Genomic DNA, 24770 nt, shown 5'->3' on the forward strand with positions numbered 1-24770 from the left:
GCCATGAAAAGGCACTAGATGTGCTTTGGTTTTGCTCGTGTTGCTCCCCAGAGCTCCAGGGCTGAAGTGACCTTGAAGGAGGCCATGTCTATCGTACAACACAAAACGGGCTAGTGGCTCAGAGGCCAACTGCATGGCACAGCTCACGTCCATACAGCCAAACACCTGAGCCTTCACCCTGGTCAGTCCATACAGAGTGCCTGCTGGGCAAGGTCCTGGGTCCCTTAGCAATGCTCAGGATCTCTTTGGGAATGTACTGCTTGGCACAGACCAAAATCATGCCAACGACAAACTTAATGCTTCAGCAGTGTGGGCCAATACTGGACCTGTGGCCAGGCCCTGATTTACTGATATAAACACAGCCTTCGTATGGGTTCATGTGCAAATACCACTGCTGCAGAGGTTCTCTGCGGCATTAAGGGGCTGCAATAGGACAGAGGTTCTCTCTTTTTATGCTCACAGCTTTTTACTGGCACCTGGACAATCTGCTCCCTCCTTCTCAGCAGTCACCTCAGCAACAAAAAAAGAAATTACCCCAAGAGAGTGCACTCCCCTTTTTGTGAAGCTGAGCGTCATCCCATACCAGTTCTCTGAGTAGATGCAGTTGATTACTAGATTCAAACACACAGTCTTAAAATGGGGTTTTAATGCATACAGCATGGACCTAGGACATGTGGGTTTGCTCAGTTGTTTTGAACGGTGTACCAGCAACTAAAGGTGAGGTATGCAGAGTAACAGAACCCACCATCCTTTCTCAAGATTTACTCAGCTGTAACTGGAAGTGAAATTTGACCCTGCATATCATTCTAGCTCATTCTTCTGAAGTCCTTCTCAATTATGCAATTAATTGCCAATTAATTAACATAGTAGGCAATCCAGTCTTGCAAGGGAATGGTTCTAGGTGGTAGCACCACTAGTCAACTCATGGAGAGACATCTCTTTTGGTAAGCAGCAAAGTAACATTGTGCGAAACTTGTGGATCACAACTAGCCCTCCATGAGACATAGCACATAAACTGTGCAAGATTTTTATTTATGAATCAAAGCAAACTATCAGCATTCACTAATTTTTGCAATGCTCCCAGTTCACACACCATGACACAGTACCTTCATTAATGAAGTAACGGAAGGACCTGGGATCAGAATCGCGATCGTGACATTCAATCCTGAAGCCATTAATATTGGTCCCAACAGCTAAGCTGACTGGGATTTGAAATGAATAGAAATTGGGTGAACAAACTGGTTCTTCATCATTTACTTCCAAAACATTGACAGTTACCTGAAAGAAAAGAGCAATAGCAAGCTGAAGCTCCTCCACTGTGCTGAGCCAGAATTTTATTAACTTCAAAAACTGTTTGGCTTTGCTCCTTTTGCTCTTTTGATCAATAGCAGTTGAAGAGCAATGAACATCCCTTCCAATCTAGTTTCTACCATAAAATGTCTGTGATCATTTGACCTCCAGTTCTTCTTGTGATCAGCACTCTTCTGGAAACAGGTTCCTTACCCTGAACCATCTTCCAAAACTGCAGGGGTTTTGATCTGATGTGTTCGACTGTTTGAATTACCTGAAGTGTGTCATGGTAAGAATGAGAAATAATAATAGTACCGCGTATTCATTAAACTTCATTTCAGATATCTCAAATTGCTTCACAGTCATTAGTTAGGCTTCTTAGCATATTTAATAATAATTCAGAGCATGATCCATGAAAGGAAGGAAGATTCCTTATAGACTGATTGTTCCCAATGAGAGAGAAATGCTGGTAATGGTCTTCTGCATGGCTGGGAGCTCCCCGGGTAGCGCCAGATGTGATTAATGTCAGCTGGGATTAGCTGGCTGAGAGAAAAAGGTTACCCTTCTCAAAGCTCTTTCCTCTAATGTCTGTTTATCTTTAACATACAACAGAAAACTTGTCATCGTTACAAGCTCCTGATGCTAAATTTTCCTTAATGATCACCTTGAAATATTACAGGTGATAAAGAAATTAAGTACCTCCCACGTAGCATCTCCATGGGTGGTGCCTGGCTGGAATAGAAAGCAGGCCTAGTACCTGTATCCCCCCCAACAGATGTGCAAAAATCAAATGTAAGGTAAGCTAGTCATGAGGAAGAAGGTGTGAAAAGGAGTAAAAAGGAGTCTGTATGTGAAGGACACTGGGATTCTTTGAAAGAAGTGACTGTAAAATACCTTTGTGTATATACCATCTATATTTTTTCTTCTGAATAAAATAGGTCTGGGCAGCAAACTTGAGCAAAACCCTACTGTTTAATGTTGTCGTGCTCCCTGTCATGCTCTTGGCTCCTGCCAGGTAGCACCATCAAGGACAAAACTAGATCACGGTCAGGGGAAGGCACATGTAAGGGTGCATTCCCAGTAGGCCAGGTGGACACAGCTGTACTGGGTGGGCCTTCTGACATTATCCCAAGAGGCTGCCCAAGCCCTCATCCCATCCCAAGGTATGCAGCACATCCCCTCTGTCCTACCCCATGAAAACACAACTCTGATGGGTTGCAACACGATTCTCGCATGACTTTGGGCACTTTACAGTGAAAAAACATCACATACAAAATCAAAAGTATGTTTGAGGGCCAAGGGGCACTACATGAGGTCCAAAAAGGACTTGGCACTAAGCATGGCTAAAATTATATTGTGCTACCTGGCCTCAAGACCCTTTCCTTTTTCTATTTTCCAGTATATATGTAGCCAAAACGAATATCTTAAATTGTCTAGGACACAGAAAACAATTTCACTGCCCTGGTGAAATAAGAAAAAAAGACTGAGAAACAAAACCCACGGAGTTAAAAATACAAAAGTATTACTTTAATTCCTTTTTGTAAGAAATAACGCAAGACTGAGTGACTGCAACCTCTTTCATCTGACTAATATACAGCTCTGTGCAGGGGTGGACTTGCCTTTTACAGACCAAAGTGCTTTGCCTAATGTCTTACCATTATTGTCAGGAAAAAGAGAGAAAAATGTAGATAAAGGGGGAGAAGTAGAGTGAATTTACTCACAGATGCTGTTGCAGTCTTCTCTTGGTCTGAGGCCTGTACTGTGAGAATGTGTTTCTGAGTTGTTTCATAGTCTAATCTAGCTAAAATCTTCACATCTCCTTTGGTTGGGCTGATCCAGAAGATATTTGTGTAATCCCTGGTGCCTCCTCCAGCTACAATGGAATAAGTGATGACACTGGGTGGCCAGTCTTTGTCGCTGGCATTCACTCTTCCAATGCTGGATCCAACTGAGAGACAGAAAATCCATATTTCATTAACATTTTAAGGAAAAGGAAATAGAGAGTACTTGTTCCAACCAAAACTTGATGAAACTGAAGTAAAGATTTGGCTTAGAGTTTTTCACCCCAAAAAAGTAAATCAAAGGTGTGAGAAATACTAGGTCACCATGCTGTGCTATGGCTCTGCCGTGTATGGGCTTGCCTGCTAGCAATAAATACCAAAACATGAGGCGTCTGTAGAGAACCACAACAGAAGTGCTCTGGTGGTGAGGGCCACCCCAAGCCCTGCACCAGCATGCACAGAACTCCTGCCTTGTGGCAGCCCGAGCGCTGTCTTGGTTGGAGGAACAAGGCTCTTTGCTTTGAAAAGCAATTGCTGCTGTTCCTTCCGAGGTGTTTGAAAGGTGGTTTCAATTACCTTTGTGCTGAGCATTTACAAAGCAAACTACAAATGGCAGTGCTGTAGACTGTGAGAACGAAGATGGGACTGTGCACACCCATCTCTGCAGACATTGATTCAATGCTAAATGCATCCACATGACCCGGGGATAACAGGATGAGTAGTCCACATGCACGGAGTAAGACAGAAGGAGGACGTAAACAAATGTTTGGCATTTTTTTTTCTTTCCTGACCCTGTGAACTCCAGCCCTACTGCAAACCGTTGGCTCCTGTTTGGTACAGCAATAGCAAGCACCCTCTTAATGTCAACTCAGCTCAAAACAAAAGGCAGTCTGAGTCCAAAAAAACATTTCTCTTGATAGTCTCAGTATCCAGCAAAGTTCTGTGACTGACACAGAGAGGTTTACAGACATATCCATGTCACAGATGGGTTTCAAGTATTATATTTCTAAGGTGCACGTCAGTGGTATGAGGAGAGACACACACAATAGGAAATGCCGCAAAATTCACTGCATCATATCCACTAGGAAATAGTGTAGAAAGCCAAGCTCCATCCATGCAACATAGAAATAAAAGCTGGGCAAGAACAACAGGCTGCTGGGCAAGAACAACAGGCTGCTGAGCAATGCAAGGCACTGGTATGAACACCTGAAGGTCGGGGTCCTCTGCTGAATGGCCGCCCTGTGCCTCCTTGTCCCCCCTTAGCCCTCCTTGCTTTCCTGGCAGTTTGGCTCCTGCAGGGGCCAGGGCTGCCAGGGTCCCTCTGCCAGGCAGACCCCCCAGGAGCCAGCCCCAGCCTCCCCAGTCTCTCCAGCTCCCTCCCAGGCCATGCTGCAGCTGCACCGCCCTCAGCAGTGGCCGATGATGGCTTCTCCACAGGGCAGGCAGGAGTGATTTTTGCATACCTGTGGACCTTGGCAGGATTCTCCTGACCAGAGAAAGAAGAAAACAGAGAGCTGAGGGTGAGGGCTGGAAATTTGGGCTTGCTCCTTCACCCATGGCAAGAGAGAGGAGGTTGTGAGCAGGCTGGCAGGGCTGCTCGAAGCACGCCTTTTCCTCTCCCCACCCCCTGCCTCCTGGCTTAGGCAAATGGACACAAAAGCACCATAGAGCCCACAGGTCTGCTGACCACAGCCACAGCTCCTTCGCCTGTGCTTTGAGCCTGCCGTGGCCAGAATGATTTGATGAATTCAAGCAGATACTAGATTATCTGGCTGCTAAATCTCCTGGAGTTTCATGGGCAGCTTCACCATGTTCCACTCAGATGCAGTGATGCAGTTGGACGTCTTGCTCGGTGACGTGGCCATTGGGGCAGGCTTGTGAGTAACAGCAGCCTGGGGCAGTGTTGGACGTGCTGGAGGACAAGGCTGCCGTTCAGAGGGGGCCCAGCAGGCTGGAGCTACGGACCAACAGGACTTGTGGAGCTCAGCACAGACAAATGCAAAGTCCTGCACCTGGGCCAGAACAAGCCCATGCATCAGCACAGGCTGGGACTGACTGAGCAGGCAGCAGCTCTGCAGGAATGGACCCCAGGCCCTGGTGGACAAGTTGTACATGAGCCACCAGAGAACCCTAGAGGGAATGGAGACTGCATACTGGGGCTATATTAACAAGTGTGTTACTAGCACATGGTGGGAAGTGACTACCCCACTCTGCTCAGCACTCATAAAGCTAGCTGTTTGGGGGCCCAGGTATAAGAGAGATGCTAATAAACTGGAAAAAGGCTGGGAAGGGCCACTAGGATGGCAGGCGGTTGAGCAGAGGATGCAGGAGGAGAGGCTGATGAGGCTGGGTTTTTTCAGGCTGGAGAAGGGAAGGCAAAGCAGGGATTTAATTGCTTTGCTCCACTACCTAAAGGGCGATAATACAGAAGACCAAGATATACTCTTCTCAGAAGGGGACAGTGAAAGGGCAACAGAGAACAGACACAAGCTGCAACATAGGAAATTCCAGCTGGGTGCAAGGTAAAATTACCTGGAATGAAGGTTGCTTAGCTGGAACAGGGACTCAGAGAGGCTCTGGAGTCTCCATCCTAGGAGATTTTCAAAATTCAACTGGATGAGGCCCTGAGCAACCTGATCTAACTTTGAAATTAGCTTCACTTTGAGTATGAGTTGGACTGGAGACCCCCAGAGGTTCCTTATGTCTTCAACTTCTCTGTGATCCTAGGAAGTACTGCATTCATCTCTGGGGCCCCCAACATAAGAAGGACAGGGACCTGTTGGAGCGAGTCCAGAGGAGGGCCGCAAAGATGATCAGTGGCCTGGAGCATCTCTCCTATGAGGACAGGCTGAGAGAGTTGGGGTTGTTCAGGCTGGAGAAGAGAAGGCTCCGGGAAGACCTTATTGTGGCCTTCCAGTACCTGAAGGGGGCCCAAAAGAAAGCTGGAGATGGACTTTTTACAAGGGCACATAGTGATAAGACAAGGGGTAATGGCTTTAAACTGGAAGAGGGTAGATTTAGATTAGATATAAGGAAGAAATTCTTCGCTATGAGGGTGGTGGGGCACTGAAACAGGTTGCCCAGAGAAGTTGTGGATGCCCCATCCCTGGAAGTGTTCAGGGCCAGGCTGGATGGGGCTTTGAGCAACCTGGTCTAGTGGAAGGTGTCTCTGCCCATGGCAGGGGGGGTTGGAATCAGATGATCTTCAAGGTCCCTTCCAACCCAAACCATTCTATGATTCTATGATTCTATGATTCTGTGATTCTATGAATGAGGGTCAAGATTTATCCAGCATGTACCTAATGGACCTCTCAATTTTTTCTCAGCCAACAGAATAAAGCCAGTAAGTGAGGTCCTGGGACAGAAGGCCTCTGTTTGCTACATTGGGTCGTATGAGGGAGAAGCTGAAGCTGGAGAAGATGCCATTCCCGTGCCAACTCCTCTGTGCCCCAAGCAGCACAGCACAGAGCAGGGTGGCAGTTGCACCTGGCACATGAGGATTACCAATGAGGGAAGATGCCGTGGCAGGGCTCTGCAAACTCTGAGATGCAAGACTCACCAGGGCACAGGAAGGGTGCCGAGGTGGGAGTCAAGCATGTGAGCAGTTTCAACAACTTCAGTTTTAAGGCCATGTTTGCAGCCACTGGTCCTGGGCTGTTGCAGGAATGGGAAGGACCCTGGCTCTGGGTACGAGGAGCTGCTCTGGCTGCCGTCTGGTGAGCAAAGCCTCCCCCTCCGAGCGCTCCCATCCCACCCCATCTCCAGGGTACCCACTGCACCCGAGGTGAGTTGGGTCGAAGGTGACAGTGGGGGTGGCCATCCTGCATCATGCCTGGGCCAAGGAAGTCCTCACTCGTCTGTGCCAGTCTATAGCAGCTTCTTTGCACCATCACAGTCCCTCCAAAAGGCTAATTTAGCAAGAGCAGAAAGATAGTCTAAAACAAGACATCTGAGTTCAGTTTCTGGCTCTGTCACAGATTTCTTGTGCAATTGCTGAATTTGTCTGTCTCAGCTTCCATCTGTACAATTGGAGTTGTTGCCAGTTTTGTCTATTTAAGGGTAGTAGGTGGTTGTACAGTGAGACCCTGGTTGAACTGGAACTTTGAGCCATTCTCCTCATTCAAATATATGAAAATCCATTTGGAGCAAAAAGGTACTTATCAACATGACAACATTATTTCTATCATGTAGGTGCTATTTACTGTACCTTTAGTAATTTCTGGGACATTAAATTCATATGATAAATTACTGAAGACTGGAGAAAATTCATTCACTGGCTTTATCCTGATGTAAATGTAGATGATATCTGGAAATATAACAGAAGATTAAATCATAGTTAAGTATGGCTGTGAAATTTTCTCATGCATATATTCAAAATACATATGGTATTCTTCTCTCCACGCTGTTACAGCACAGGGAAATATCAAAAGTGTAAAAGGGATACTTGCTTGAGTAGTTAGGACGGGCAATATCTTGCACCCTGACAGTCAAAGAATAAACTTCAACTCCTAGATTAGCTGGGTTTTCTAAATCAATACCTTCAGTCATCTAAATTAAAAAGAAACACAAATGTATTTATACTTCCTTACAAAAAGCTACAACAGACATGATGGCAATTACTTTTTTCAGCGTTCTTTAAGTGTGGTCTCCCCCTTGGGTATATAGAATTGCTTTGTAAGAGTAATATAGGCTATTAATCAATTACAGGATTGAATTCCAGGCTTTTTCTACATGTTCACGCTCTGGTGTCTCTTGACAATTCAAAACTCTTTCTTTCTGCCAACAAAATATCTTCCCCTTAAGTGCAAGAAGTTTTATCATTTGGATCATAAGGTCTTGGCCTTTTACCTGGTTAATTCAAAGAGTATGTAATGAGCTGGCTATTTGCTGTGCCCTTTGTTGGCTCAACAAGAATCTGCTATTGCTAAATAGTAACAGTTACTCCTTGGGCTCATGCTTGCAGACATGTATTAAAGGTATCAGGTTCAGCCACAAGTGTTTATCCAGGAACCAAGTTGTTACTAAATGGTGGCTCACGCAGATTTAAATCCTAATCTCCTGAACTCTCTGTCTTTCTGTAGGAGCCTCATAAACTCTGGGGCAACAGGACTAAAGCACAAGCATCCACTGTTTATCACTTACAGGGAAATTCCTGCAGGGGCAGGACACTTCAGATAGCCTCTTACATTATACATATGTGGTGATCAAAGGGCTGACAACAATCGTATCCAGTGCAGCAATGAAAATGCTTTTTATGTTGGCAGATGAAGCAGCTAAGGGCAGTGCTTATTGATGTGTATACCTCAGATCAAAAATTAAAGTAAGCCGTACAAAATTGTTTTACTGCTCCTGTAGCACTCTTGTCTTTTAGACAGAATGCCTATTTTTTGTTATGTTTCCCTTTTTCTGTATTTGTCCACGTTTCTTTTTAAAGCAATGAAACAACCACCATCACACATGTCCAGCAACTGGTGGGGGTTCTGGCCAATGCAAATATGCCAGCAGCTGTCAGCATAAGAAACTCATATTTTGACATGCAAAATAACACAACTGCAAATCCCACCACACTTTTGCGAAAATTTACCACTCAAAGTGGTTTTACAATTCTGACCAGTGAAGCTGGGAAGTAGTTACTGAGTGTGGGATTTCTCAAGTATTTCAATTCTTCATACTGAATAGCAAGGATCTTCCACAGTCTGTCATGAATAAATGGGTATGAAATGGCATCACATTTCTCTGTTTATCCATATCAAAGTTGGTGCTTCACACTCCCTAGAAAAGGATTTTTTTCAATCATATCTAGCACATTTATTTAAAACTGGAGAAAATAGTTCTCTCTTCACCAAATTCTGTTGAATCCATAGAAAGCATCCTGTCCAACGGTATGTAGTTCACATCCAGTCAAAACAATCATTCTCCACATCATACCCACTGTGACATGAATTACAGTAATTCTTTTTTTTCTTGTACAGACAATGAATTCAAAGAACTTATAATATTTCCTAAGTTGACTTCTGAAATGGATCAATCATCTAAAATAAAGCCACGAACAACTGACCACAAGTCTTCCAGACACAGTGGACTGCAGAGCAAAGTTATTGCTTCCAAAACCAGATAATCCAGTGAAATGAAATTGATTGTTTGATGGATCAACATCAATATCTTTACAGTAATTTCTAAGATCAAGAAGAAATGTTCCAGCAGTCATATTTTCATTCGCTTCTTTCCTGTTTAAAACAAACACATTTCCCATCAGAGCAACTTCTATTTCTCCTCTTGAACTATTCATATATTACATGCCAAAACATTGACTTCCATTTATTTTCTAAGTGAAATCCTAGGCCTAAATAGGCAACAGTTGATGAAGCAACCCAGTATCTGATCCATACGCTGTGGTGGACAACAGCCCTGTACAATGGGCAGGACATAAACATTTAGCCAGATCCAAACCATAAACCTGGAACTCAGCTAAACTTCAGAAGCTACCACAAGATCTTAATGTTCAAGGTTAGTTCAATTAGTAATTAGTATTTTAAAACATCTTTACAACATTCATTTCTTCAGTATGTTATAATGCTCTCCTGCTGAGAAGCTTGTTCTTTTCTCCTTCCTAATATTAGCTGGACCATTCTGCTGTTTTGTGAAACTAGCATTTCTGGCCCTGCTGTTGACAGTGAGGGTCCCTGTGATGCACATAATAGAACTGGGGGTGGTGGGTGTCAATTTAATTTTTTTTAATCAAAAAATGAAAAAAAAAAATGAAGAACCAACTGAAATACCATTAGGTCCTGATTTTCTTCCCTTGTGCAATCCCTATAAGACTAGTTGTTTATTTGATCACATTTTTTCCCTGAAGATTTTTGTCTCCTTCAAAATTTAAGCTCACTAGATAACAAAGAGACTGTTGTGTTATTGTCATGGATGTTGTAACTAAGCAGCACTCTGAAGAACTGGATTCTCTTCCTGCCAGTATGTAAAACTATGTGATTTAAATGCAAGACGTTTCTATTAGATAGTGAGCAAGCAATTTAAACAGATACCTACTAACTGAGTATTCCTCATTGCATAGGTTCTTGGCCTGAGACGCTGGGTTTTTATCTGCAGGACCATCAAACTACCCTAAGTGCACCTGAAGAACTGCACTATGCAATGCGGTGGACCCTGAAAGATCAGAGCGCAGGCACATCAAACACTTCAGATGGACAATTTTGACTTCAGTCTTTCTATGACTCACTTCATCTGTAAAATGGAGTTAATGTTATGTCCTCATCTGCAAGTATAAACTACCCGATCACCACAAAGGTCTCAGAGCATTCATAGCCATAGCAAAGTCCATGACTAAGTTACTATGCCCAGAGGACACCTATAACAAGAGGTGACCTGGGCTCTAAAGACCTTACAGATTGCATTAGACAAAAACCATGCAGGTCACCAGGGAGAGGTTTAGAAGAGAAGATCAGGAAGTTTAAAACAAAACTCCAGAACTGACTGGCAAGCTTTCCCTCCTGAATGATTCCACACAGCTTAGCATCAAGTAAGAAAGGAAGAACCTGGATCTGTATGGGTTAGAAAAGTAACTAACACATGGCTCTGATATCCTTAGGGTTTAGGTATCTGAAAGAAAGATAAATAAAGTGTCTGACTATCCACAGATATTTTTAGTCCAAATTTCCAGTTTGGACATGTCAGGAAATTGAGTTTTGTGCCCTAAGGCACTTACAGTGAACACTAACCTTTAAAGGCTTAAAGATAAATGTCCATTTGAACCTCTAGCTGTGGGAGGTCTGGGGACCCTAACTGATGTGCCCTAGACTGCACACTGGTCTGGGGCAACAAGGCAGCACTAAGGCAATTAAGAGTCTCAATACCTGAAGGTAGAAGGATTGCATTCTGGTGGGTTGTCATTGATATCATCAATAATGATTGTGATCTCCATTTCGCTGGCGTGACCGCCGCTGGGACTGTCCTCCACCCGGACTATCACTGAAATGTTACGATGGAGCTGCAGTGGAAGGGCATCTCGGTTGATTCTCCCAGTCACCTGCAGCACTCCAGTCGCTGGGCAGAAAGCAGCCAGAAGTTACGTGCTCACCGTGGAGGGAAGTAACAAACACTCATGGTGTACGTGCAAGAGGACAGGGTACCTCAGCAGACAGGTAGCAGAATAAAAAGTATTCTGTTCTGTGCAAATCATGTCTGGTTTAGTTATTTTTTAAAATGATACAAAATGGCTCTGAAAGTTCTGTGTAAGACTTTAATGGATTGCTCAAAAATACACCATAGGTGGCCTCAGCAGAGGGCTTGGAAAGCAGTTAGATTTCCCTTACGCTCTCAAAGAGCTAGTGCAAGTCAGAGTTGAGTGCACTCACAGAGCATCAAGGACAATGACGTGCTAATGCCTGTGCTGTCCTTGCTCACTATCTAGTAAGGCCGCTTCACTTTCTACTGTTATCATTCAAGCATTCTTCAGCACCTCTAAATCGACTCACACATCAACAGAGCTGCTCTTAGCTGTGACAGATTGCGCCAAGTGCTCTGGTCAGCCATTCACTTAATAACTTTTTCCACTTCTGTTAGCCTCTGTTCATAAAGAAGATTTTTGTGGCAGAGCACAGTACACTTCCCAGAGCACAAAGGCAGTAAAGGAACAGTGTATATATCCTCTGCCTTTTGCAGTGTAATTGAGGGGGAGGGTGGCAATACCTGGCCAAAGGACATAGGGAATCCAAAGCATTTAAGGATCATCCTGATCCCCCACAGCACTGTGTTGTGTGGCACCTCTTACAGCTGTGATAAGCAGTTCTAAAGCAATAGCAGACAAGGAGCAAAGCAGTCACTGAATGCCAGCCCTGGAGCAAAAACCTCAGGGAACTGGTGTATGCACCCCAGAGAGCACAGGGAGACAGGACCAGCATCAGAGAGAGGACACTTTTGGATGAAGCTGAGGTGCAGATTTGCTGTGCACTTCAATGCTAGAGCAGATTTCAGGCAGGAGAGAGGACATTATGGTCTATCTGTGTGTAGCTGTTTCAAGAGCCCCAGAAGGGTCACTGCAGTCCTCAGAGATTAAAAAGAAGGCAGCTATCTTACTTCTGCCCAAGGGACTGTCACCCTCCAGCCATAAGTCAATATTTGTCAATAAGTCACCTTTAGTCTACTTTCTTCAGGATATCTTACTGAATCTTGGTCAGCTGACCAAAGACTTTGGCCCTAATAATATACTGAGCATTTCTTATTTCTAGGGGTAGCCACGGAATAAAGTAAGTCAATTTAAAACTAAGGCAAAAACATTTTCTCCAAAGTAGCCACTCTCTTTTTTGGGTGTCAAGAAGGCACATTTTTGTTCGTCTTACATGGATTTATGGAGAAATATCTGTCAGAAGACTGGATGCTGTAGAAAAGTCTGCTGGGAGAGTCTTCATCATCAGGATCTTTAGCTGTTATATTGGCAACAGTGGTGCCCGGGCTTTGCTCCTCTGGAATCCTATAGATTCTTTGTTTTCTACAAGATAAAACAAAATTCATCAAAGCGCACATCTGCGTTTGCAAGGGCAGCTGATCACAGACTTAGCTGAGCAGCCAACTGTAGCAGCAGAGCCACGGCCACACTGGGCTCAGTGATGGCTATTTGCATGTCAGAGTAAATATCCCAGTCACTGGTTCTGCCAGCTGGACGTGCAGCAATAGCTGAACTGGTATGTGGTCATAAGCATGACAGAGCCACACAAGTCAGTGTCCTTCACCTGCAACTTTTTCACAGTAAAAGCGATTTGACTTTCACAGATTCATGGAAGCTGAAGATGGAAGGGGCTGTTAAGTCATGCAGTCCATCTCCCTACAGAGCCACCAGCTTGTAAAGCCACTTGCTTTAATTCCTTCATTTGTCAAGAGAAAAACAAAGATAGAAGTAGTAATGTAATTAATTATCTTTTGGAATGAATGCTGGAGGCTTTTTGGGGACAACAGTATTACTAAAAAGCTGAGTTGCCCCTGCAGTAGGTGGAGGCAGGGAAGAGCACTCCTGTGGGTGCGCACCAGATGAACATGCTCCAAACTCCCAGCAACATCTGTCTGTCTGATTCATTTCACATAGAGAAAATGGTTCTTTACTGCTGCTGTTTGGTATCGCAGTGTTCCCAAATTTCCCATGAATTAAGTGAGTTTTATAGCTCAGATATAGTCTGGCAGGCAATTGTGCAGGATAGCTTATAATGGTTGCAGTTGCATGTTCACATGGGTACTTAGGTATGCAATTATGGTACTTGAACCACATACAAAAACAGGCATGGACAAGAATACAAAAACTGCAAGGAATTTATGACGGCTGACTTATTCTACTGAAACACACACAAACATCTCCTGTTTCTAGAAATCAAAGGGAGTTGAAGGTGCTCAAGAGTTCAGAAAAGCATTAGGAGTATGTTTCAAGACTGAATCCTTTTTGAACATTTTAAGCTTCCTATGCCACCACTTAGTTAATTTGACTAGTCTATATTTCCCAGTATAGGAAAGCATGACCCCTTCGTTGTCCTCTGAAAAACCAACATCATGGGGCACTTAGCAATTGGAGCAGGGAATTGCAGAGACAGAAGATCCCATGCCTCCAGGCTTCCACTTGGAATTTTAAAAATGGTTAAGAAGACACAGTATCTCCAACTGTTTTGTCAGCTCATATGAAGAGGAAAGCATACAGGAGAGAAACCACATAGGGTTTTCCCAGTAAAAACACCTAATTTACAGCCAGGAGTCAACAAGGAGTTTGTGAAGGCTGCGGAGTCAGTGTGTTTATTAAGTTTCTGTCTCACTCTTGGCATTGGGTCTCTTCCTTCCTTGTTCTCCTGTTGCTTCCAGAGTCACTCAGAAATAAAACAAATAGCAACAGATCTCCTTCACTGCTACCAAGAATGCCACCTCAAAATGCCTCTCTGATCACTGGGGAATACGGGAGGGACAGCTCTAACTGGTTTTGGCTCAAAGTAGGTAACTCCCTATGCCCACAGGGACCACAACTCCCACCTCCCTGTGGACAGCAAACTCACCACAGCTCCACCTTCGCAGCCCTACCAGCCCCCCCTGCGCCCTGCACCGGCCGTTGTGCAGTCCCCACCACCACTTCTCTTGGGAAGAAATGGGATGTTTTTGAGCACATCCCCTAGCACCGAGTACTAGTACAGCTGGGGAGGAGCTGGGGCCGCTTCCTGTGCAGCTACGTCTGGACTGTGTCCTGTTGTCCATCTGTCTGCCGCCTGCCAGTGGCTTTTTACAGGATGGTTCAAGCAGACCTTTTAGACATTGCTATGTAATTACAAAGGAAGCACGTGTTTGTTTTCTTGTCTTCTCCTTTGTTTCCCTGACTCCACAAGTTTTCCATTGATTTTAACAGCCAGAATTTCAAAAGGCTGAATGCCAATGTAGTGTTGTGAACACCAAGAACAGATGTGCTTGCATATACTGTGGGAACAATTTAAAAAACCCTTTGAAACTCTGTTCTTGACAGCTTTGATCAGGAGAAAATAAAGAAGGTTTGGTAACTCGTCGAGTTTCCCCAGCTCCCATCCCAGCACTAATTATTACAGTGTCAGAAAGTACGTAGCCCCAGCGTGCAGCTCACATTTTAGCACGGGAGACACCATACATGTGCATACTGAGGCCAGCTCATGAAGTGTAATTTAATCTAAAGTTCTTTACAGCTGAGCTGCAATTTTTGGTCTGTAGTGTCAATCTAAAAGGGAGAAGATTCAAATACCAGGCCTTATTTGTGCCATATGAGAACTGAGTCTTAGACCTTAGGTGTTATGGATGCTCAAGTCACTGCAGTTTTCACTAATTCAAACAAGTAGATAAATATTTAAAAGAGGTCCTTTAGCATTCCAGACATAAGGATAAATAAACAGAAATGGCAACATTTGGAGGAAGTAATCAGTCTAGAACACAATGTGCAAATGTTGGCACTGGGAAGAGGATTCCTCCTGCTTGTAGCAGTACAGGAACGTGGAGCGAGCTCTTAACCTTATTGATTATTGCAGACATGAAGTTCAAGTATTAAGTAAGTAGCAACAAAAAAAAAAATCCATGTCTGTTTCTAACATTTCATTCTTCTGTTTCTTCAGATCCTCCAACCCTTTACCCAGCAAGGTCCAGATCCTTGGCCTCAGCCCAGGAGCCATGCATTGCTCTGGCTCCACAAAGCACCCAGAAGATTGCTCCAAACAAATGGCTGGAAACCTCTTGGCATGGCCCAGGTGCTACACGGTCTTCTCCTTTGCGTAGATGGCAGGAGGGCAGCCATCATAAATATTCTCAGCAGGGACCTTGTAGAGCCTCAGGATCAGGGGGTATAAAGAGAGTGTCTCGAATCCAATCAGTGTCTCGTGCAAGTGACGAAGATAAATCAACAACAGAATCAGATCGACTGTAACAATTGTCAAGTTCCTGCTTCAGAAACAATCGTCCATCGTGCTTTCCACCGCAAAACAGCCTGCTGGTGGCACATGTATATTCTTTCCCACTTTTTCCAAATTCTCAACAATATTCCTGACTCCAAGTAAAACTCCACTAGTCTTCAAAAGCTATTTCTGAGTTGTGTGTTATGACACAATTTCCTGCTTATAACACAGTAAGAGACAATAATGTTTCAAAGATCACCGGGATTGTTTACAAGTGTAAGTGTCTGGGAAGAAGAGGAAGACAGATCAAAAGTGAGACCTTTTTATGTCTAGACATTTCTGCATGAATAAACATCATTATGGCGAAATGCACATCTGCATGAAGGGTAAATTCTATATGACTGTATTCACACAGGGTAAAATTCAACTCCTTGTCTGAACTTGTCCAAAGGTCTTTGCATGGCTTTAACCTCTCTAAATGCTAACAAGTACAACAAGCTTGTTTGGCAGTTCTTAGCATGAAGGCAGAGCCTGGAATACTTGAAACTATTAATAATATAGAATAAAAGAGAGAAATGAGGGCAAAGCTTTCCAGTAAAAGAACAGGAATCATAATGAAATGAAAATACTGTTTTCAGTAGTATTTTGTTGTTATATTTACTTGCCCTTATGTTGCACCCTCCCATTGGTGCCAAAGCAGTAAAGCTGGGAAAGCATCTACATTTCAAGTACAACGGAAGTTTTTCACTCACGTGGTAAAGTAAGGTCTTTCATCATTGATGTTAATTATATTTATATTCACTGTTGTCGTCAAGTTGAGTCCGTCTGGATCTGTCACTGTTATATTTAAAAAGTAACTGTCAAATAAGAAAACAAAACAAGAATCATTCTGCGGCTATGTAGGAAAACATTTCTCTGCCTACTGTAAGCTAATAGACCACATGAATAAAATACATTCTCACCAGTGTGGATCTTTCTCATAATCAAATTCCTTTGTGGAAAAAATGGCTCCGCTTCCAGAGACTAAGAATGGCACTGGTGCAGGGAGCAGTGAATACTGAAATGAAGAGAGCAAGAAATTAGTCTTTGTATCTTTAAACATCCCTCCATTCATTCCTTGCCTTGTAAAATGGGCCGAGTTATAGTACAGTATATTTGCCTCAAAACTTCGCGTAGACACGTGCTGACATACAGATGCCAGCACAAGCCCTAATCACCTGAGCTGAAGCAGCTCAAACTTGGTCGTACGTGCTTTGTTTGACAGCCGGTGGAGAGTCACAGGCACTGAATTACATTAAAGCCCACACTATTCTCTACCCCTGTGAACTCCAGCTCTGCAATGAGAATTTAACACAGAGGCCAGCCAGCGGAGCCACAGCGTGGTAGGCAAAAGTTGGCTTTGGGGGGGCAGCAGAGTATATGCACAAAGGAGAAGAGAGAGAAGAAGGGGTGAGGCTGGATTTGGGGGGCATAAGATGTGCCATGCAGGAGGCAATGGAGTTCAGGGGTCCGGATGATGGGAGAGGCCAAGGAGGGGAGAGTGGTCTTTCACGGAGTACATGAGGGTGTGAGGCTGAAAGGTGTTCACAACAGCTCGGTGTTAATGCGGCTGTTCAGTGGCGGCATGTAGCAGCAGCTACTTTGTGCATTGCACAACACAGATGGGTACCGCACCAGTGCATGGATGCAGGAGGGAGCTGAGCACCCAGACACCCTACGCAGCAGGGAGGAAGGCAGCACCCTGATCCCCATGGCTGCAGGGTAGATACTGCACGCCCACCATGTCCTCCCTGCAATCATCCACATGCCTCTGCCAGGCCACGACCGATAAGCCCTCAAGGACATTTCCTTTGCTAGTGCAGGTGTTAATAATACTCATAAAGTCATAAACATACTCATAAACATCAGAGGGTCATGCACCATACAAGTAATCTGCAAAATCCACTGAGCAGATCTGTCCAGGGGATGCAACTGCTCTCATGTTATCTTTTGGAAAAAAACAGGAGGCGTAGAGAGCTGAGTGACACAACTTGCCTCCTGCAGTGATAGATTTAATTGAAATTGCTTTTAAAAAAAGCAGCTAGGTGATCACAATTCTTTTAACAATTTTTTTGCCAGTTGACCTTTCTAAATTCCCTCTCCAGATTATTATTTTAGCTGTTGCCCAGCATTTCTATATTTGCAGCTTATTATGCCTGAGCTTTGTCAGGGGTTAGAAGGCATGTGGAACTCACTGCCATTGCTTTCAGAAACAAAGCAGAGCTAAACCCCAGGCCTCTGCTTCCTCCTCACTAGCTCGGGTTTGGTGGTTTGACTGGGCAAAGCCTGAGGACGGACTTCAAGGTAGTTGCTCTCTTGAATAATGCTACACATTGAAGTAGCATCTTCAGGTTCAGTTCTCAAATGTGCTGTCTTTTATAAAGCCAAAGCCAATAAAGGAAAGCTACAACACAATTCTTAGGTAAGTGCAGTTACTCTTCCCCGTCTGCAAACGAACATCACTTTCCAGAAAATTTTGCTGATACCAAGAGTATTTTAGGTCAGCTAACACATTTTCTTAACTGAAGGTCACAGTTTGCCCTGGCATTGTCAAAAAGCTGAGATTCAGTTGCCTTGTAAGTGATTTCCTTACTGTCTCATTTAAAGGAATTTACATTGTGATACAGAAGGTTAAAAATTTTATTTACTTTTAGTCACTCTCATCTACAAGAACTGTTTTGCAAGCCATTTTTTTAAAAAAGACAATTTCTACTGTATCTCTGATTAACTATATCAAATTCTGCCTTCAATATCCCTTAATTTTGGAGGGCTGAGAACTCAAAATACAATTTGTATCCAAACATTGAAGCTGGGTTTTCTTAGTTTATTATTGAAAATGCTTCTTTTTTCCTGACTAAATCTTTTCCCGTGTTCCTGATAAGGAAGGAAGTTGTTTAAAGATGCTAGCAATTAGCATTTCAGATACAGTGGATTATATAATCTCTGGATTTTTTTCTTTAATACAACTTACTTTGAGTTTAGCATTCTCAGGATCAGCTGCATCAACTTGGTAAATGCGTCCCCGAGGTGTTCCTTCCAAGACATAGATCATTACAGCTGCGTGGATATAAGTGTACTCAGTGTTAATTGGGTAACAATAAAGGACATGGCAGCAAACATACCGATACACTGAAGCTGTCCAGACCTATTACTGCCTGCTGCATCTTCTGGCTTCACAAGTGTAATTCCAAAATCATCACAAAGCGCACAAATACTCTAAAGATAAAAAGAAACCAATTGCATATCTGTAAACAGGCAATCATCACTGTGAGTTGCAATATGAATTGTGCCTTCAGGAGAAAGACTGATCTTTACATACGGCCTATCTTGAGCTGCTCACAGGGTATGGAGTAAAATGATGCATTTGGGCTATGCCTGTGTCTTTCTTTACTATGCAGATGGGGAGAACGTAGCCTTGTGCTAGGTCCCCACCACCATCCCCTCCCTGTCCACCCCATCCCCTGCCAGGAGAGCTCAGAGCCATTCCTCTTGATTTCTTCTTTTCCTTACACCTGCAAGGTACATAAATAGCGGATGGTCTGTGCTGACTTAGTTTTTTGCCTTACTAAGGGTGCTAATTCAGTGCAAGGTGTATTTCTTTCCACGTCAGGAATTCTCACAGCTGGGCCATCCTGTACTGGGCCACCCTGTACTGGGCCACTGGCAACAGGCTTAGCTCTCCTTGGGTATAGTGATTAACAGAACAACAGATCTTTAGATCACATTATTTGCTTTATGCCCTTTTGTGTCTGCTGGACCTGCTGTTTCTGGACTATTAATTTCCACTGTGACCCCTGCTGACTGCTGCTTCTCATCAAAGCAGTGGGAATCCCAGAGCAGCGTAATGAGTTGTTCCCAGAGGACAACAATATGAATATAAAGTTTAATGAGAGGGAGATGCTTTTTCATAACCAGCGAATGTGCAATTAGTGTCTAATTGTAGCTGGTACTGTTAACTAAAGCCACACAGTTAGACAGATCAGACATCTGTGCTCACCAATTTATGGCAGCTCTAGCTGAGAGTGAAGCTGATGCACTTATTTGTAACAAGCTCCCACGTAGAGTGTGTTTCATGCTGTGCTGATCCCCTGAAGTGTCACATTTAATTATTATTAGATTCCAGCAGCACCCATGATATGCAAGGCACCAGCTATACTGAGAAGATGACACAGCCTCTTCCCGAGGGGAAGCTAATTTGCTTTACAAAATAAGTATTGTATGGAAGCAGGAATGTCAATGTGCTTTGGAGGCATTAGTGAAGCGGGCTGGAGTTGAGCATTTGAGCGGGTCTGGGCTGAACCCATCGGGGCAGGCAAGCCCTGCCCTCTGCAGCTGGCAGAAGTCGAGGCTGCAGCCACGTTGCACCACTGACCGCTCCAAGGGCTGCGAGTCGCAGCCTACGTAATGCTGCTTCTAGTCCAGATCTGGCAGGGGGGGTTCAGCAGCCAGCTCCCAACACCTACCATGAACAGATCACAGTTTGGTATTTTCAGATAGAAAAAAAATTGAATATTGAATTATTGAATGCTCTTCTGTACAGTGCTGTTAGAATATCAAGATTTCAAACAGGCTCTCAGTACCTCATGAAATAATAAGAGCATATTTTTACGCACTCCCTGCACTGTTCTGTCTGTGTGTGAACACATAAGAAATACATTGCTATATTCTGTTGCCTCATGGCACAATATTTCCAGGTTCCTCTCATTAGTAAATAAACAAGATAAGATTGCTCAGAGAGTAAGACAATTATTTCCTGTCTTTTTTATTGATGGTATTGGCACTCGTATTAGGTACTGCATGCAAAACCTGCCCTGACAGCCGGGGTCCAGACACTCCAGCCTCATTCCTAAGGCTACTGCAAACTTCTCCCTGTTGCACCTTTGCCAGTGGTCTGAAAGTAAACCCGGTTAAGGCCATCTTACCCACGCAGGAGACAGAACTCTCTGCCTCTTTCCATTTGCACCACCATACACCACAATCTCTGAGATCTCACTCTTCAAACTGATTTTCCGCTTAATTTCTCATGTGCAGGTGCAAATGCAATATGCAGGTGTAAAACACTGGCAGAGCAATGTATTTATCATTTTCCCTCAGAAATTCTTGCACATACACAATATACACTGCTTTAAATTTATCTATCTTGCTTCTCCAAATCAGTCCAGTTTTCAACGAACTACTGAAACATGTACCCATACTCAGTGGTTATATCCCCACCGAACTTCAAGTTTCTAATATGTATTAGACATGCAATACCTCTAGGCAGGCATTAATCTCATAAAAAAAAAAAAAACATATATATTTATTGGTATAAAAACCTTTTTTTTCTTATAATTTTTCAGATGCTTCAAAATGGTTAAATCATTTTTGGTCAAAGCTTCAAGAAAACTGAAAGGGCATTTCCAGAGATGAAACATACCAAATATTTGTGTAAAATAAAGCTTTGTTAAAAAGTACCCTGTTCCTCCCTTGTTTTCCTAAAGGAAAATGCTTAGACCACTTTAGCTACAGGCACTGTATGCAGCTATAATTTTTTTTAATCTGATGTCATCTTTTAAAATATTGTTCTTTTCAAGTACCACCACTATCTTACTTTGAAATGCCATATTTCCTCGAAATACAGGACGTTCATTTTTATCTGTTACTTGGACAGTCAGTATGCTAAGGTCCGTTCTCCCAGCTGTGTCTTCAACAAAAATTTGTAAATCAAAGCTCTTTGGCATAGTTTCATAATCTAGGACAGGGTTTCCAGTGGTAACAACCTGAAAAGGAAAGATTATTATTAGCACATGAGGCAAGAGATACAAGTTATAATCTATACAAGTCAATACAAGTAAAGGGACGACTTCCATCAGTAAGCAGTAAGTATTTTAGATCATCTTCTGCTTGCTGGCACATTTCTTGTCAGTGGCAGAAACATGAGAAAAACAGAGTGGAAGGACCAAAATGTTGTGGCTTCTTGGAGCAACTCAAGGACCACTTGTGTGAGGGACAGTTTGAGGCGGAGAAAGCCTGAAAGGAGCCGTCCTGCCTCACAGGCAAGGCTTTGCCTTCAAGGCCAGGACTACATCTTGCAGGTACTTGTCTGTGCCAAGTCCTCACCTTTCCACACCAAGCTCCAGGAGCAGTTGAGGTGTGATGAGACTGAAAACTGGGAGGAAGCCCTGCAAGACACAAGGGCAGCTTCGCTATTTCTGTGAGTCAGGAGCACGAGGGGGAAGACCTTTTACTTGCAATAAGGAGCGTGGGGGCAGGAGGCTGGAGAGGCTAGCAGGTACCAGCCCCTTCCTTCTATAAGCTGTGTCTGGGAGAAGACTTGCAGGAAACCAAAGAAAGGGGGGAGCTGCACGAGGACACTGTATGAGAGAGGGACCAGAACTGTTCGGTGAAAATGTTGAACTAATTAAAAAATAACACCGGCCTTAAGCTTTGTAAGATTGGTAAGGCAAACATTTGCTTTGGGGTTTTTTTTAAAGACTTCCAGCTCTGCACATCACCTCTTAACACAGGAGATGTACAAGCACAAGGCTGACATTCCATGAAAAACTATTAAACACGTTCATTTTGGATTTAGGATGAGTCCAGAGCAACAGCAGGATGCTGAAATATGCCATGATATTCACTGCTGAAACTAATAAAGAAAGAAGAACTTTCCTTTATTGGACAAGAAAGGAAAAGGTGACTGTTAAATTTGCTGTGTAGCTACAAAACTCTGAAGCTTGAACACCAGTAGCAGGGGTGCTGTAGAACTGGAGAAGGAGAAGAATTGGGGCTCAGAAGTGTCTGTGACAAGGAGCACGTCAGTGTATTCACAGTACTGCAGAGTGGAGGAGCCTGGAGAGGATGCAGGAGGAGACCGATGAAATAAATCCTTGATTTTAGATGAGATGCCGTGGCCAGAGGACAAATGCAAAAGTGATGTCAGCACAATTAGAAGACAGAAGCCAAAATAGAGCCAATTAACAAAGACAGTTGGAGGAGAGTGAACAGAAGCACAAGGTTTTATGCCTTCTGGTATGCAAAACAGCTGCTCTCTGGAACCTTGTGGATCTTTTTGTTACAATACTGCAGGAGAAAACAACTGTGTCCTGGATGGCCTCCTTCTCTCCTATGTTGTGCAAATAGAAGTTTCCCATAAAAGTGATGCTAACTCAGAAAAAACATTCTACAAATGCTGCTTGTAACAGCAATGGGAAGGTTGCTCTCCAAAATGAATGTTTGCTAAATACAGTAAACAGATGCAATGAATTCAAAATGAGAAACTGTCCAGTTCTAAGCAAAAATTATGTGCTCTGGGTATTATCCCTCCAGTTCACAGCCAAATATTTTCATTGGTGTTGTAACTACAGCCAGACTGCCTAAATACACATCTTCCACCCTCCTTTATAGAGACTTTGCAAGTGAAGATGTGAATCTAGATGGTCTCTTTGTAGGTTGCTTTTGAGAACAGCTTGCCACTTGTGTAGGCTGTGAGCCACAGTTCACCTCTTCTCCAGGTAGGAGCAATGTTTACTGATAAAGACAGCACTGTACACACTTGAAGCAGCTGCAGACTTCATGAACAGGGGCTTAGAGTCACCCTATAACTGTCTACCCCTTGTCCCACCTGAGAATTCCACTGCTCCCTGCTCGCCCCTTCACTCCCAGGATGCAGAGGAAGCATCGCGAACAGTATCAAGGTAGTTTCAGGCAGCAGTATGTTTTCATGCATTCAACACATCTTCTGCCCATGGGATTCTTCAAACAAGAGTAAGGCGAGAAGGCATAGGCAGGGCTTAGATCTCAGAAACTGTGACTTTCTCAGAAATCTCAAAACATATCAAGAAATGTGATATTGCCTTGGCTTGCTGCAGCAGGAGTAGATGTGCTTCATAAATACAGAAGACTCTGTGCTAACAGGTACTTAGCTAATCTGCAAGCCCCATAATTCATACAGTAAATACTTCTTTTTTCTATATCTTAGCAAAGATTTAATGGCAGTAGGTAGCACTGAGGTGTCTCATTTTGGATCACATTACTTTTGCAAAATATTGTACCAATCTGCTACAACATAGCATAAATAATTACAAGTAGCAATGCTCATCAAATAAATGAACTAAGGACACTCATGTGTATTTATCCTTGCCTTATGAGTTGTAATTAGCATTCAACTGCTGGTTTGCAGAATTCGTACGTAGCTTGCTTTATAATTTTCTCATGACTGATATTCACTGGCCCACTCTCTTTGTTTCAGTCCCTTGAGTGAGTTAGGAAACCTTGAAAACACTACAGTTCAAGGAAGACATAGCAAGTCCTCACAGGCCATTCTGGTAATGGGGCTGTGGTATGAAATGGATATAAACTGGCACTTTGGAAGAAGTAGTCTCCAGCCTATACCTTTCTTGGCCATTCATTTTCATTTTTGTGTCACTCTCTGCACTGTGCTAGAACAAGAATTTCTCCATCATCCCTGCCATGAAAAAAATCAAGGAGAGACTTCCTATCTATTTGCAGGGTTATTTTTCCTCCAGATTAATTTGTCAGTCCCACTCAACAAGCAGCAACATAAAATGCTTGTGCTGTACAGTGTAGAGATGGCATGGGACAGGAACAAGCAGGTATAAAAAAGGGCTATGTTTTGCAGCAGAAGACATAGTTTTAATTCAAAATGCCAAAATATAGCCTAGGAAGGGAGTCCCACATTATGAATTCTGTCAGCGAAGCCAGCTTAAGGGACTTACCCATTTCCACATGCCTGTTGCATCCCCTCAGCTGAGCTAGTTCAGGTGTTTGTGCAGCCACATCCTATGCTTCACAGGTGAAAGAGGGCTTTTTTGAGAGTTTTTTTGACCATTTCACTGATCTGGCTGGGGAGCAGCTAAGGAACGAGCAGAGGTGGCACAACTGAGTTTTGTACTCTGCTGGGAGGCGGGAGCATGGGAATACAAGCAGCTCCCCCCAGCCAGGCTGGATCAATGAGCCACAACCACTGAGGTCACAGTCTTACTTTCCCCAAATTTTCTTCCAGAAACATGAGCAAAGAGAACAAGAAAAGAACCCCTGTACGAGTTCTGCGAAAACCTGAACTTCCTTGGAGACATCCAGAAAAATATATTCAAATTAACTTTGTAAGTCTCTACTCAGTGCCTATCTGTATCTTTTAAAGACAAACTTCAGTGTCACTGTTCAGGCTCAGACATACAAGCGAGTTACAATGGGATGACAAGTTATCATGCGTCTGAATACTCATTGCCAGTGACAAATGTGAACTAATACTTGCTAATTTATCCAGCAATTA

General features: G+C 43.5%; 1 protein-coding gene across 1 annotated transcript in view; it reads right to left on the bottom strand.

Annotated features, from left to right (window-relative positions):
• The window catches only part of CDHR3 (cadherin related family member 3), a gene marked incomplete at both ends in the record, with an annotated part of 39977 nt that overhangs the window by 10820 nt on the left and 4387 nt on the right, over positions 1 to 24770 (bottom strand). Inside the window, 11 exons of the mRNA XM_082309715.1 lie at positions 1107 to 1278; positions 3012 to 3238; positions 7279 to 7377; positions 7481 to 7619; positions 9130 to 9298; positions 10940 to 11129; positions 12425 to 12573; positions 16210 to 16314; positions 16420 to 16514; positions 18468 to 18553; positions 21087 to 21255. Coding sequence (XP_082165841.1) covers positions 1107 to 1278; positions 3012 to 3238; positions 7279 to 7377; positions 7481 to 7619; positions 9130 to 9298; positions 10940 to 11129; positions 12425 to 12573; positions 16210 to 16314; positions 16420 to 16514; positions 18468 to 18553; positions 21087 to 21255 — 1600 coding nt within the window. The remainder of the gene's footprint in view (positions 1 to 1106; positions 1279 to 3011; positions 3239 to 7278; positions 7378 to 7480; positions 7620 to 9129; positions 9299 to 10939; positions 11130 to 12424; positions 12574 to 16209; positions 16315 to 16419; positions 16515 to 18467; positions 18554 to 21086; positions 21256 to 24770) is intronic.

This window comes from Platalea leucorodia, assembly GCF_965183815.1.
Source record: "Platalea leucorodia genome assembly, chromosome: 4".
NCBI lineage: Eukaryota > Metazoa > Chordata > Aves > Pelecaniformes > Threskiornithidae > Platalea > Platalea leucorodia.